The 15380-nt window shown below is 43.9% G+C and overlaps 1 protein-coding gene and 1 long non-coding RNA gene across 4 annotated transcripts in view; one reads left to right on the top strand and one right to left on the bottom strand.

Moving 5' to 3' along the window:
• Positions 1–323: 323 nt before the first annotated feature.
• LOC138915812 (uncharacterized) lies at positions 324–5369 on the bottom strand. Its single transcript, XR_011422121.1, has 2 exons — positions 4957–5369; positions 324–2988 (listed from the first exon to the last, which is right to left on the bottom strand). It is a non-coding gene; the product is annotated as an uncharacterized lncRNA (long non-coding RNA).
• Positions 5326–15380, top strand: part of PREP (prolyl endopeptidase) — a 122923-nt gene continuing 112868 nt past the window's right edge. The window contains exons 1-2 of one of the 3 annotated variants that reach the window (XM_023650865.2): positions 5326–5682; positions 11035–11109. In XM_023650865.2, the coding sequence (XP_023506633.1) occupies positions 5638–5682; positions 11035–11109 (120 nt within the window). In that variant the 5' untranslated portion in view covers positions 5326–5637. Of the gene's footprint in view, positions 5923–11034; positions 11110–15380 lie in introns of all 3 variants that reach the window. The other 2 variants (XM_070223622.1, XM_070223621.1) reach the window with 2 other exon arrangements.

Genomic DNA, 15380 nt, shown 5'->3' with positions numbered 1-15380 from the left:
GATTGGTGTTTCTGTTTAAACAATCTTTCCCCATCCTGAAACTAAGAAGATACTTTTTTCCTGTTTTGTCTTCTAAGAACTTTATTGCTCTTTTTTTTGTTGTTGGTATTTAATCTACCTGGGATTTCTTTCTTTTTTTTTTTTTTCCTGCTTTTCAATCTCCCCAAACCCCCCCTGCACACCGTTGTATATCTTAGTTGCAAGTCTTTCTAGTTGTGGGAGGAATTTATTTCTATATATAAGCCATAAGTCCAATTTTAATTTTTCCATATTAATAGACATTTTTTTTAGCATCAACTTATTGTATATAAGAATACAACTGGTTTTTACATATCCATTTTTAATCAGCAGCTCCCTAAATTCTGTTAATTCTAACCATTTATGCATAGATTTAAAAAAATTATATACATACATAATCATACTATCTTTATTCATAACTCATGAATGGATATTGAATAATTAAAAAATTAAAATATTTCTATAAAAATAATCACATGATTTTTCTCATTTATTATCCTAATGTGGTAAATTATATTGATTTTTTTTTATGTCAAACCAACCTTGCAGTCCACAGATAGATTAACTAAACTATGATGGATTGTCCTTTCTGTACATTGCTAATATTGTAGAATCTATGTTAATACGTTGTGTTAGTCATAATAATTCTCTTTGCTCAGACTGTTCTAATCAGATTTTTATATCTAGTTTGTGTGAACCTAATAAACCAGTTGGGGGATAGTCCCTTTTTTCTATATTCTGGACTACTTTATCTGAGATTGGGATTACTTTCTCCTTGGATGTTTGGTAGACTGAAAATCATCAAGCTGCTCTTTCTCCTAAGGTTGGAGGAGCAAAAAGTTAAGCAGTGTCATGCAGATGCCATGAGTACAATGCTGCTGCTGCTATCCCAGCACCACTGTCACTAATTACTGCCACTTCTTCACAGGAAGCCTACAGCCTGCACCGCCCTGATGCAGCAAAAGCCTGGGAGTCCACCGTCCCTTTGAAATTGCCAAACTTGCTGCTGATGCTTTGGGGGCCCAAGGTTCCCCACTGCTGATCCAACTCTGGTGCTATGGCGGCAGCCTGCAGCCATCTCCTGGTGCCTGCCACTTCCAGAATGTAAGCAAAAAGAGAAAAGTAGTGTCTCTCCTCCCCCTTCTCATCTCTGTCTCCTTCCATTGATAGAACCTTGCCAGAAAGTAGCTGACAAGGAAGTTTAGGAAACGTAGTTGCCAGGCTTGCAGCCCCTTGCAATACAGAAGATAGCAAATAACTACCAGACTGTTGCTGAATGTTAGCAGACTAAAAGCCAATATAGCTTCCTGGCATGATCTCCCCGAGTTAAATCCTGGTTGATTTAATCACTAGGAAATTTCTGGGCCTACATTAGGATGCTTTCCTTCAAAACTGGCCCCTTGTGATAGACAACTCAGATATAGTCATTTGTTTTCAGGGTAATCTTTCTGGAGTGTGTACAGGGAGACTACATTGCACAGCTCCACAAGGTACCATTTACATAGAGTGCAATGTAAATGATGCCCCTTGGAGTTCTTTATCCTGGTGACTCCACTGCTTCCAATGCTCATGTTTTTCAATGGCTGGTTTGTTTGGAGGGAGGAAGGGGGGTATCCCTGGGAGCCTAGCAAGGGAGTAACACTTCTCTCTTTAGCAGGACCTATCTAGTCTGCCTTAAGCCCAAACTGGAAGCCTCCATGCGGTACTTTTATAAAAACAATAAAGTGGCTCTTTTTTCTCACTTCCCCCACCAAAAATGGTAAGGCCAGTATAGAGTTGGGAATTCTGTCAGCTGCCTTTTAATGGAATTTGAGCCATCAGCAAGAGACAGCTTAGAGACTTTAAATGGTCCTAAGGTTTGGGGCAACCTCTAAACCAGCTAAGGTGCCAAACTCTTTCGGTTTTATAGGGCACTGAATCTCCCAAAGTGCAGAGGGTAATGGGCTGAACAGTAATGCTCCCCCAGCATGTATTCCTTATTAGAGGCCACAAAACTTCCTTGTGGGTTATAGTGAAATGGTTGAATTATAAATGTTAAATAATACCAGCACAGTGCACTTGAATATAGGTTTAGCTCTTTAGAACTAACTAATTCAAGATGATCCCTGTGAGGACAGCGTGAGAAGCGGTAGTAAATGGAAAAACATTCTGGTTGCTCCTCAGCAACTCCTGAGAAAACTGGAGACACTGAACAGGGTAGAGAACCATGAGTGTGCAGGTCAGATATACTGCTTAGTTTAAATTAGTGAGAAAAAACACCAAGAGGTCACATCATTAATTATTCCAGAGTTGTAAAAGTTCCAATAGAAGTTAAAATTTTTAACATTAATATTCTAAAGGTCATAAGATGAGGTGTTTTTCCATCAAAGACTCTCTGTGTCCACCTCTGATTTTCTGCATGCGTTTTCACGTGTTTCTCATCTGTCTCCGTATTCTCTTCCTGTGTTTAATCTTCACCTTTCTTGATATTAGCAAATCTGGGATGCTGTCTCTCCATCTTCCTTTGTCTATGTCATTTTCTTTCCCTCTCTGTTCCCTCCTAATCTCTTACTTCTCTACTTTTATAGCTAATCATTTTGAACTGCATATTTTTCTATTATGTATTGTACTTACTGAACAGTTCTAAGCTCTCAAGTCTAAATTTAAAACAGATGAATAGATCATTTCATCTTTCTCTACTTAAATAAAACAAGTTCAAGAAAAAGTCACGGTCTGAGTCCTTAACTGTTAGGCATCAGAATACAAATGAATACTGTTAACTTAGTGAGGTGACAGCATGCTCTGGCATTTATTCTGAGGTGGCACTTGCATTTCCGAGATGGTTCAAATACTTCCTTCTTTTCATTTGCTACAGATAGGGTAGAGCATGGACTTTGCAGTCAACTGACGAACTTGGATCTTGGCTCTGTCTTAGTTGTGCGATGACTTCAGACAAATTCCTTTAAAACTGCTGTGATTCCTTTTCCTCATCTGTAAAATGGGCTTTGTTAGGAGGATTGAAGCAGACAACACACATATCAAGTACTTGGCAAACGTAGGTAGTGTACAATCAACCTAGCCAACGGGAGGGGAATTCCTTGTCTTCCTCGCCATCAGCCCTAGTCCAGCTGCAGACAATCTATGCGGGAGACCATTGCACTGTCTGTGCCACATACAAAGTTTTGGGTTTCAATGCATGAGGAACTGGGCACCAGGATAACTGCCTGGAAGGGAATAGAGGATGATACCTGAGGTTTGATTTGTCCTTTGGGTACCACAATTCCCATAATTTCTACCTAAGTTCCTGCTAAAATGAAGTCCTAGGGACCTACTAATGAACGTCCTTGTAGACCAGAGAGTATCTCTACTTATTGATGAGGAGGGACACCATCAGAGTGGTTAAGGATGAGAATTGGGCACCAGAGAGATTTGGTTTTGATTTTTTTTTTTTTTTGGTGAAGTCTTGCGCAAAGTCTGCCCCAGTTTTCCTCAACCATAAAACTGGGATAATATTAATTCTTACCTCATAATTAAGACAATTTCCCAGCATATAAGCAGCATTCAATAAGCATCAACCATTAACATCATTGTTGTTGTTATTAGGAGATCTGTTGGGTCAGGTGTTCCTGGGTTGCTCTTAAAGAACCCCCTACAAATGGGAGAAGCATAGGGCAGTGTCTGGTAACCCGGGGGCCAGGTGATAGGCAGGCAAGGCAGGGGTGGCGACTGGGATCAGGAATGCTGGCCTGCAGAGGGCTATGTTCCTGTCTTCCTTTACACTAAATTTAGCATCAATAGTGTGAGCTCTGGGGCTGGCTGGTGGCATAGTGGTTAAGTTCGTGCACACTGCTTTGGCTGCCTGGGGTTCACAGGTTTGGATCCTGGGCATGGACCTACACACCATTCATCAAGCCATGCTGTGGTGGTGTCTTGCATATAAGATAGAGGAAGACTGGCACAGATGTTAGCTCAGCGACAATCTTCTTTAAGCAAAAAGAGGAAGACTGGCAATGGATGTTAGCTCAGGGTGCATCTGCCTCACCAAAAAAAAAAAAAAAAAAAAATTAGCGTGAGCTCTCCCAGAACTGAGGATTCTCAGGCTGCCCAAGGAGGGGGTCTGGAAACAGACGCAAAACATGCTTATTAAACATCCCACCATGAACAGAAACACTGAACCACGGGGGAGGCATGGAATTGGACCATAGCACAACAAGACACAAGCTTACAATAGTTACCATGTCCACGTGCAATTTAGAACGTGAAGGACTTTCTGGTCACACCAATGCCCTCCCCCAAGGACTTTTAAGAAGCCAGGAGTACAAAACACATCACACACACACCACAGCTCTGATGATTGGGGCTATAAAGCTTCTTCTGGATGGTCCAGAAAGCAAGACCAGAACACACATCATCACTAGCCCAAGGATGAAGAAATAGAACTATTACAACTCGATGAGTGGGGCCCACCCCATGGCCGAGTGGTTAACTTCCTGTGCTCAGCTTTGAGGCCCAGGGTTTCGCTGGTTCAGATCCTAGGTGCAGACATGGCACCGCTCATCAGGCCATGCTGAGGGGGCATCCCACACAGCACAACCAGAGGGACCTATAGTTAGAATATACAACTATGTACTGGGGGGCTTTGGAGAGAAGAAGAAAAACAAAAACCAAAATAAAACAAACAAACAAAAGAATATTGGCGAAAGATGTTAGCTCAGGTGCCATCTTTAAAAAAAAAATTTCGTGAGTTTGAGGTCAAGCATCTTGTCTACTACCCTTTTCTCCCCACAGGGAGGATGGTAGGTGCTCAATAAACAAACATGTTGGCAGGAAAGGAATAAAGGAACCGGCAGAAGGAAGAAAAGACCCCAGATAATTTCCAGTCCTCCCACCTCAGTCCCCTCTCAACTGGTAAATCTCAGATAATGGTTCATCTATTGCCCTACTAACACCCCAACACACCTCCTTCATCCGGATGCCCAACCACCCAGTGCCCACCAGGCGCGTGGGAGTGCAGTGTCTCCTTCAGGGTCATCACTATCCTTTCCTCCTTCCCTTCCAAGCCCAGCGTCGCAGGCCGTGGAAATGAGGCCACCCCAAGCGCTCTGCTCTCAAAGAGGGGAGAGGCAAGGTCTCTCTCCGCCGCCCCTACCCAGCCCGGGCACAGGGAGAGGGAGGAAGGATTCATGAGCAGACCCTGCTGTTCACTCTCCTTGAGGGAGGCCAGCTGAGCGAGCGGAGCAGGGGCGAGGCGGACAGCGGGGGGACCCGGCGCGGTGGCCGCGGGCGGCGGTCCGGCATGTGCCCGCTTGGTGGCCGGGGCCGGGCGGTGGCGCGGGCGCGGCCGGCGCTCCTGCAGAGGGAGCTGTGCGCCCTGCCTGGCGCACGCAACGCGCCGCCTCGCCCTCTTGCCGCCGCCGCCGCTGGGCCCGCCCGCCGGGGAGGGGCTCCCGGCTCGCCGACAGCGGCTTCCTGCTTCCCGCACGTCCTCGCCGCCGCCGCCGGTCGTGCCAGCCCTGGCCGAGAGCCGCCGCCGCCGCCGCCCGCTCCGGCCCGCGCGCAGCCTCGCCCCGCAGCCAGCCCGGCCCGCTCGCGTCCGCTCCCGGAGCCCGCGCCCCTCGCCGCCCCTAGCCCGCGCCGGCCATGCTGGCCTTCCAGTACCCCGACGTGTACCGCGACGAGACCGCCGTGAGTGCCCTGCCCGCGCCCCCGGCCCCCGCCCGCAGCCCCCCGCCCGCGTTCCTTCCCTCCCCTCCCCTCCCCTCCCCCGCGGCCTTTGTTTGCGCGAACCGGGCCGGGGGCGCCCGGCTCCTCCCGAGCCGCGGGAGCCCTGGTGGCCGTCACTGTCCCCCTGCTGGCGGCCGAGCCTGTGATCAGCCCCGGCTTGGCCGCTGCCTAAAATCAATGGGCTCAAGGGCAGACGCCCAGGTGAGAATGGGCGCCTTGAGGGAGTGGGGAGACAGAACGTGTCACCGCTTTTTTTTTTGACTGGAGGAGGCTCTTGCTTAAATATGGTGGTAGGAGAAAGTGTGTATGTGTGTAGATGATGTCAAATTGAAAAACAAAAGCAAACTTTTTGAACTTGCAAATCTAAAATCCTTAGAGTTGAAGTTCATTCATTCGATTTCAGAACGTATATTGAGCGCCTCCCCTGCCCCAGGCCGAGGGCTGGGCGGTGGGCGGTGGGGATGCAGAGACCAGACAGTGTGATGGGGAAGCTGGAGCAGGGACCCAGTAGTGTGGCGGTGCTGATTCAAGTTTTCCTAAACAAGAAAAGGAGTTAATAGGGGCTGAGAGGGCTTAGGAAGGAGAGGGGATGGCCTTTTTCAGAACGAGTTAAAGTTTTGCCTAGCGGAGGGGTTAGCCACCGTTTACCTAAGCAGTGGGTGCAATTCTGGGCAAACACCTTTTTTGTGTAAAAATTACTCTGGCATCTTGAGAACTGGGGTGAATCCAATGTTATGGGCATGATTCTTTTAGGAATAGCCAAATTTCTCAGATTACTTAGAATTAGAATAGAAGTATTTTTGTATAATACAGTTCTAATTTTTTTCTGCTTATTTTGACTCGATTTATGCCAGAAAGTCTGCACTTTAAAGCAAATCTCACTTTGGGGTACAGGGTACTGAGGCTTTAGAGTAAAGATCATATGGTTTTAAGTTAAGACTTCCCAGTGGCCCGGGTGCATTCATGGTTTCTTTGACCAGTGGCCATCTGGTAACCGTGTTTTCTGTCTGTTCAGCTGCTTGCTTATTAAATTTACTGGTGGTTCAAAGGGTTGCTTCCTTTGTGTATGGGAGTAAAGCAATCTTGCTGGAATGGAAAAGAGGACAAGTAAGAAGACCTGAGGGTTGGTTCCGGTCTTGTAGCTCCCTAGCTTGATGCCCTCTGGCAGATCACTTACCTGTTATAGGTCTTCTTATATATGCAATGTTAGGACTGGCTTGGCTAACCACAGAGCTTACTTGCTTCTGCAGTGAGAATATCATTCATTCATTCGTTCTTTCATTCACATGAAAGTCCAGCCCTGCAGTGTGCCAGACTTTAGTAATGTGAAGACATGTGAGTATCACAGTTTGGTTCTTGAGGATCTTTGAGTTTTCAGGATAGTTGAAAATAGAAAGAACTACCCATTCTGTGGTTTGATGAGTGCCATTTTAGATTTGTTTTACTTTCTTTTTAGGAGGGGTTGCTTCTTGCTAAGTTTTTCCCTATTTGGGTTATCAAAATCCTGCAGTTCATTTATGTATGTTTAATAGTTCTTGAAATGGTTGAGGATTTTGTGAAGACATCAAAAAGATTATGAACAATTAACTCAAAAGGGTACTACACTGTGGATTTTAATCCTCTCCAGTCTCTTCTCACCAGAACTCATGATAACTCTAAGCCTCAGGGCCAAGGGAATGTAGCTCTGGTCCCGCCCGGACTCTGCTCTGTGGATCCTTCAGGGTGCTTATCCCAGCCCTGATAGCCTACAGGGGATATCTTTTTCTGGTGACAGAGTCCTGATTGCTAAGCCCTAGGCTCAAACTGTAGCTTTGATTTCTAGGAAGGGTTTGTTTCTCTCCAGCAGATGCTGGAGATTGCCATAGCTCTCTGAGTCTCTCCCTTGAGCATCTTCCAGCCACATACTGGGCAGTCTCCTACCAAACTGTGGGGCTGGAGCATGTAACCGTTTTGGGTGGATTTCTGCCCCAGCGAGCAGATGTTTGGAAACCATGGTGCTTCCAGTGTAATGCCATTGCCCATTCCCCAAGAGTGTTGCTGTCGGGTTGCAGGCCTGCTACAGGGATAGAAGAGTGTATAAGAGAAGAGGAGAGTACAGAGGAAGATGGGGTTCATTTCCATCAGGAGGAGAAGATAATGCATGAATTCAGCCTGGAAGGTGGCCAGCTGGATAAGGTAGAAAGGACATTCCTGGCCATGTGACTAAAATAGAGCCATAGTTATGTAGGGCTGGATGGTCGTGGGATTGCATTTGTTTGTAGGATGGCAGGAAGGCCATTGTGACCAGAGCATTCACGGGTGGATTAGCTTGGATAGGGACTGGAAGAAAAGAAAAGGGAAGTGTGACCAAGTTTGATGGGCTCTGCCTGCTGTGTGTACAAGTCTGCACTTTATCCTGAAGGCAGCGGGTGAGCGGATGAACAGTACAAGTAAAATATTGAATAGTAGCAGTGCCTTATCAGGGCTCTATTTTTAAAGCTTCTTGGAGAGATGAGGCATGGCTTGCAAATGTAGATGGGAGAATCAGATACTGCACAACCTGAGTTCAGGGGATGTGGCTATGATACCACCCCACTTGTAGGGGATGGTCTTGTAAAAGAAAAACGTGGCGGTAGGGGAGTGCACTTGGCTCCTGGGATTGTCCTGGAAAGAATCCGTTTCTTGTCCTGGTTAAAAATGTCTGCTCAGGGGCTGGCTTGGTGGCATAGTGGTTAAGTTTGCATGCTCTCCTTCAGGGACCTGGGGTTCCAGGGTTTGGATTTCAGGCGTGGACCTACACACTGCCCATGAAGCCATGTTATGTTAGCATCCCACATACAAAATAGAGGAAGACTGGCACAGATGTTAGCTCAGTGACAATCTTCCTCAAGCAAAAAGAGGAAGATTGGCAACAGATTTTAGCTCAGGGCCAATCTTTCTCAAAAAAAATAGAAAGAAAGAAAAATGTCTGCTCAATAACTACTGACCTCAATCTGCTTTAGATGATAATGCTGGTTCTGGGAAGATGGGCTTGTTTCCTCAGAGGTAAACACTATTCAGGAGGCAGCATAGTGTAGAATGACTGGCTTCTGAGTCAGGGTCCAGCTGTCCACCTGCCAATTTACACATGGCCTTGCTCATTAGCAGGAGGTTAAATCCACAGGCTTTGAGCTTGGCTCAAGGTGGGTCACAGTCCTACCACTTATTAACCATCTGGCCTGTGTCAATTGCTTTAGCTCTCTCCAGCTTCAGCTTCCTCATCAGGAAAATGGATTAGTAACCTCACAGTGAGGACCAGACGAGGTAATGTGGCCGAAATCTATGGCGCAGTGTGATCTCTGAGCAAACAGTAAATCTGGGATGTTTACTCTTACCAACCTCTCTGAATTTCATCCCATAATCTGTAAAATAGAAATATCATCAACTCTCTTACAAGGTTGCTTTAAAACATTGGGTTCAACAATGTGAATATTCAGCAGATGTTTTTTGCTTTGGGTCTGGCAGTTGGCAACACCTTCGCTTAGTCATAAAACTAACAGGATTTCCAGTTAATCTTTTCCACTTCCTTATGAAAAGTTAGATTTCTGGATATGTCTGAATTTGAGTAACATCGTAATCAAGGAACATTTTAAAGTGCCTGGTCTGTGCCCTCTGAGGAATGTTTGGGAAAAGCTCTTAGCAGATTGTTTTTAATCCCAGCTCTGGTTCTGAACTCGGTATGGCCCTGGGCAGGTTGCCATCTTGTGCCTGCCATCCCTCCTAAAAATGTTGGATTGGAAGATCCTTTACAACTTTACATTTTTGTGATTTCTTATTGTCAGAGAAAGACAGTTGCTATTTTAAGCATAGTTCATAACTGCTTTAAGGTTGTAAAATGTAAAAGACTCAGGGATGAGAAGAAAAGATAGAGAGCTTTCATTCAGTGGTGACAATCTGCTAAAGTTTAGAGAAGCTTTACGTAAGGATTGAAAATTGGTAATTTTCGGAAGACTCATCAGGAGAGGTTTTAGTCTGGTATTTTGTCCCTTGTGCTTGTTAGTCAGTTGATTAATGAGAACATTTCTTGCGTGTTCCACCTTAACTGCCTGTTCTTCCAGGTGGGCAGTCCCCAGGTGTTCTGGCACCTGGCACCAGGGGAGGACAGATGCAGACAAGCCTGGGCTTTTAGGCATGGAGAGATTCTTCTCAGCTGGCCAACAGGAGAAACAACGTTCAAGTTTTCCTTTTCCAGGAGAGTCTTTGCCTTCCTTAGGACTAGCCCTTACCTTCTGGTGTTATAGGACAAAGCAAGAAGGAGACAGATTAAAAATTCACCTGCAGTGCATGTGATCTTCCCGACAGCCTCCTGCGAGAAGCCTTAACCAGGATGTTAGAGCTGTTCAGAGAGCCTTGATTGGAAGACATTGTCATTGTGGTTTCAGTTAATTAGAATAATCATGATAATATGGAAATGGAGAGGTTTTATGATGATTTTTACCTTTGGAAAATTTTTTTAGGCATGCTCGCCTAGGGAGTGGTGGCTCCCAGTTGCTCTTCCAGACTTGGTCATTCTTTAAGACCAGGCCCAGGAATTTGGGCTTTTAAGAAGGTCCCAGTGGTTCTGATCATCAGCCCCTGTGGGAGCTCCCCAAGTCTTTGCCCCAGCCAGGCCCTGCTTACACCATAATGTTATTTCTGCAAATATCAGGGTAGTCTGAATAAGTGATGCCTTTGTGCCTCCTTTCATAAACTGTGAAAGAAACCATTCTATAATACACAAAAAGGAAGAAAGGCTTCCGTTTTAGAAGTGTTCTTTAAGTGCATTTGTCAGCTTTTTCAGGTCAATTAAAATCACACTGCACAGTAGTAACTTGCTTTTTGGCAGTTTAGATTTAGAGGCAAAACTGATCATATTGTATATTATAGGGAGATTTTCTAATCATTAGTAAGCTTAGCAAGAACGGGAAAATACGCACGTGTGTGCCGTTCCCTTACAAACGTGCCCTCCTTGCATCCCTCGTGCATTGTATGGTTCTGTGCTTTGCCACTGACAACACATTTTCAAGTTTCTTTAGCACAGCAGCCGCCCTTTGTTTTGTGTTATACAGACAGAGCTGTTTCCCATTCTGACCTTTCATCTTTCCTCCCTCTCCAGCTAAAACATTCTTTTCATGAAGGGTGGCTGGACACCTTTGAGAACCTGCCAACTTTGGTTCATGTGGTAATTTGGGCAGACGTGTTGCCAGTGAGCCAATTGGGGTATTTTTGTCGCTTTCCTCTTTCTTCATCACATTCAGAAAATACTAATTTAATTGGGGTGAGATGCTAATTAATACCACATTTTGTCTTTTGCAGGTACAGGATTATCATGGCCATAAAATTTGTGACCCTTATGCGTGGCTTGAAGATCCAGACAGCGAGCAGACAAAGGTAATTGGGGCTTATAATTAAAGACAAGGCAGCCTAGTAGCCAGCACCAAACCCTGGACATCAGTAACTGTGGCTTTTCCTTCCTGGTATCTTCCTGTGTTTTCTGCCCTGGGATGGTGATTATACCTGTTGGTACTTCCAATTTTGTTAAATGATTTGTGGGTAAAAGATGAAAATATTTTTAGTCCCAGAGAAGGTCAAGTAACTGTTTTGAATAATGTTTATGGTTTATAGTGTCACTGATGAACCAGCTGTTTGGGATGAAAATATTAGAAAGAAAATGGATTTTTTTACCAAAGAAATATGAAAACCTAGAAAAAGATAATATGGAAAAAAATTGCCTAATATGTTTTTTCCAAGGAAAGAAAATCTTGTATATTCAACAAATATCAGGTCTTGAAAACTGAATGCTAGTTTTAGATTACTTATTGATTTTAACGTAATAACAATAAAAATTAAATCATAAATATAAAAGCATTCTTATGCTTTATAGAAGTAAAGGAGTGGAGGGGAGAATTTTCTGCCCTATGGAAAAACATAAAGCTTTCCTATTCTTTTGGAGAAAGCTGTAGTATTTTGAGCTGAAGTCTGATTTCATTAATGAAGCTGTCTTGAAGTGCTATGTCTTGTGGATATTTTTTCCTCCCCGGAATGCCCAGGACTTGTCAATCGGGACTTGTCATTTGTATACAGTATATGTGGTTAATGAAGTTTGCTTGGGTGAGAGTAGTCTTTCTCCAATCCACCTCAAGTTCCTTGACTCTTTATTTATAACCGTATTTACATGCTACTTAGTACATAAGAATATGTATATAATTTTTAATATACTCACCATTCCAGAAGTGTATTTGAGCTTCTTTGGAATTCCAGGGTACATTTCCCATTAAAAACATGTTAAATGGACTCTGGGTAGTTTTCCAGGTCAGCCTCCAAAAGCCTATGTCTTAGCTCCTCTTGTGTCTTGTGCTCCCTCGCCACCACATAGACCAGTGTTCTCTGCAGAACTGAGCTCGGATTTCTGAGGCAGGTCAGATTTGCCAGGAAAGCATTCCCTCCTGATGTGGCCCTGGACAGTGGGATTAGGATTCTCCCCTTGTCCATCCCCACTCCCCACACACCCTCTCTGTTGATTGGGGTTGCAGATTCCACCACCTTCATATCCTGGAAAGAGCTTGACAAGGAAAGGAGTGGGTGAAGGGCTTAGTGGGGCATGACGATCTATGGAAGAGGAGAAAGTCAAGGCAGGGAGAAGTTGCTCCTGCTCAGGTATAGCCTATGTTGTCTCTTCTTCCTTCGTTCCCACGCACTGGCTTGTCTGCTCTCCTTTCAACTACCCTCCCCTGTTCCTTGTGGCTAGTATTTCTCTCCTTTGTCCAGTGTAGAAGCTCTTACAACTTCTTCCCTATCCTTTGTCCTTGAAGTAAGTGCACCACCATTTTGACATTTTCTAATGGTCTTTACTTCTATCTGTCATCCTACATTCTCTCCCTTTCCTAATTCCCTTCAAGAAAGACAAAGTTCTCATGGGTGAGAATGATCGGTATTTGGGTTTTCATTTTTCTTTCATGAAGCACTGGGTTATAGAAGTGGATGGGTAAAGATTCCCAAGTGAGAAACAGATGGCTATGTTTAGGAGCAGGCAAAGGCTCTAGTTCCACAGATGAGGCCAGGGGGAGCAGGGAGCAGGTGTGGGTCTGCTCCCGACCTTGACTCTGCCACAGACGACCTTGATCATCCAGCATTGGGCTGAGCTAAGACAGGAGTTGAGCCTGGGAGTGGAGAGGCACAGGCAGCTGCATAAAAAGAACTCCCAGTATTCAACAACAAAAAGACAAAAAGTGCAGTAAAAATGGGGAAAGACTTGAACATACACGTCAAAAGAAGATATAAACATGAAAATACATACATGATAAATGTTCAATATCATTAATCATCAGGGTAATGCAAAATTAAAGTTCCATCCTGGAATGGATGGAAAGCACCAGAGAAGGGAATGAATTTCTTGTGTATCTTTTGGCAAGTTGTCCCAAGGACCCTGTCTGTGATGGTTACTTTGTCTGAAATGTTGGGTACCACCTGGATTTCTTCACCCTTGACGGTGATTATCTGAGTGATTCAGCAATGTCAGAATGACCCAGTTTTGGTTTACATGTTAATAAATGCACACTTTGCTGTTCCTTAATGGATAATGGCTGGTCCCATGGATGACAAGCCACTTATTAGTGGATGAAACTTCACTAATTAATGATCTTACAGTCAGCGTTTGATAGAAGCCAGTGACATTGGCTTATACACTATAATTTTTGTGGTATGCACTTATTGGATGCTTCCTATATGCCAGGCGCTTTACTGGTAGTTCTGCATACCTTGTGTCACTTAATTCACAAACTCTAAAATAGATCTTTTTGTTTTCCCTATTTTACAGATGAAGAAATTGAGATTCTGAGTGATTAAGTCACATGTCTAAAGTCACTCAGCCAGTAGATGTGGAGACAGGACTAGAACGCAGTTAGCCCAGGAGGTTGTCAACTTTGCATTAAAAAAATATTAAAAGGGGCCAGCCCCGTGGCTGAGTGGTTAAGTTCCCATGCTCCGCTTCGGCAGTCCAGGGTTTCACTGGTTCAGATCCTGGGCGCGGACCTAGCACTGCTCGTCAAGCCATGCTGAGGCAGCATCCCACATAGCACAACCAGAAAGACCTACAACTAGAATATACAACTATGTACAGGGGGGTTTGGGGAGAAGAAGAAGAAAAAAAAAGAAGATTGGCAACAGATGTTAGCTCAAGGCCAATCTTTAAGAAAAGATAATGATAAAGAAAACAAGACTCTGGATGTAATAGCTCTGTAAATGCAAGCTATAGGAATTTACTCATGTCCATGCTTGCTGTGTGACTTTGTGGGTTCTCGTGTGTGGATCCAGGGCTGGCCCCCTACTCCCACGTTAACGTGTTCAGACAGCACACCTCAGGTGTCAGAGGGGTTGTGCAGCTGTGCCTTCCCTCTGCATCCTCCATACATACCTTTCTCACTCTTCTCCAAACAGGCTCGTTATTGACCAGGGCTAGTATATCATCTGGGATTTGATGAGTTAAATTTTGGTCTCAGACTGAAAAGGTAGGGTGTGTTCTTCTAATGAGCAGCAGAACAGCATGGACATTTTCTACTCATTTACACAAAAGTGTATTAGCCATAAATACCTTGGTGTAAAAAGGAGAATCTTCACATAGCCTCCAAAACAAAGAAAAAGCTGCTTGTTACATTTTCAATAAAACCAGTCAGGAAGTGAGGAACAAATGTCTTTTATACTATGATCTGAAAGGCTATCACCAGGTCTTCGATTTAATCTTGTGTTTAATATAGGTAATCTGTTTCTGACAGTGTCTGACATTTAAGGCTCTATCCTTTATAAAAGAACATCAGAGCAGACTTGTGACTTAGAAAATTCTCAAAAACAGGGGTGGGGGGCGTTGAATCTGGGTGAATCTTTTCAAGTTGTTAAGGCCCGTAGAACCCTATTTTATAGCAAATGTTCCAGATTGTAGAGGATCCTCCAAAACTCAGTTGATTCTTTGAGGTAAATCCAACCTTGATAAGAAAACTCAACAGAGAAACTTTGCAGAGAGGAAGCGGTAGACCAGTGCTGCCCGGCAGGCGTGTAACGTAAGCCAAATATATAATTCGTATTTTTCTAGTAGCCACATTAAAAAACTAAAAAGAAACAGGTGGAATTAATTGTAATAATATATTTAATCTAGTGTACTCAAGATATTATCTCCACATAGCGATATAAAATATTGATATTTTACATTCTTTTTTCAAACTAAGTTTTCAAAATCCAGTGTGTATTTTCCACTTACAGCACATATCAGTTCAGACCAGCCACATTTCAGGTGCTCAGTGGCCACTTGGGGCTGGTGGCTACCATATTGGACGTGAATGGACCAACCTTTCTTGTGACTATAGATGTAAGGAATATAAATAAAAGTTAATAGATGAAAAAAGCAGAATTAGTCACAGGAATTCATGAACCGTTTAATATTAATATATTGATAGACTAAACTTTTATAATTATCCTAATTGGTCTGTAAAAGAAATTAAAGAAAATCCAAAACTAAAAGTAGAAATAACAATGCTTTAATAAGATAACAAATATCATTCAAAACAACCTAAACACTGGGCTAGAATGTCTCTGTCTCTACTATTTGTAAATGTTTGCAAAGCTTTGACTAGGGCAATAAAACAAGAACTAGAATTTCTAGAGGAGAAAAT

This window comes from Equus caballus, chromosome 10, assembly GCF_041296265.1.
Source record: "Equus caballus isolate H_3958 breed thoroughbred chromosome 10, TB-T2T, whole genome shotgun sequence".
Lineage (NCBI taxonomy): Eukaryota > Metazoa > Chordata > Mammalia > Perissodactyla > Equidae > Equus > Equus caballus.
Note: the sequence above shows the minus strand (reverse complement) of the source record. Positions and strands in the feature narration are given on the sequence as shown.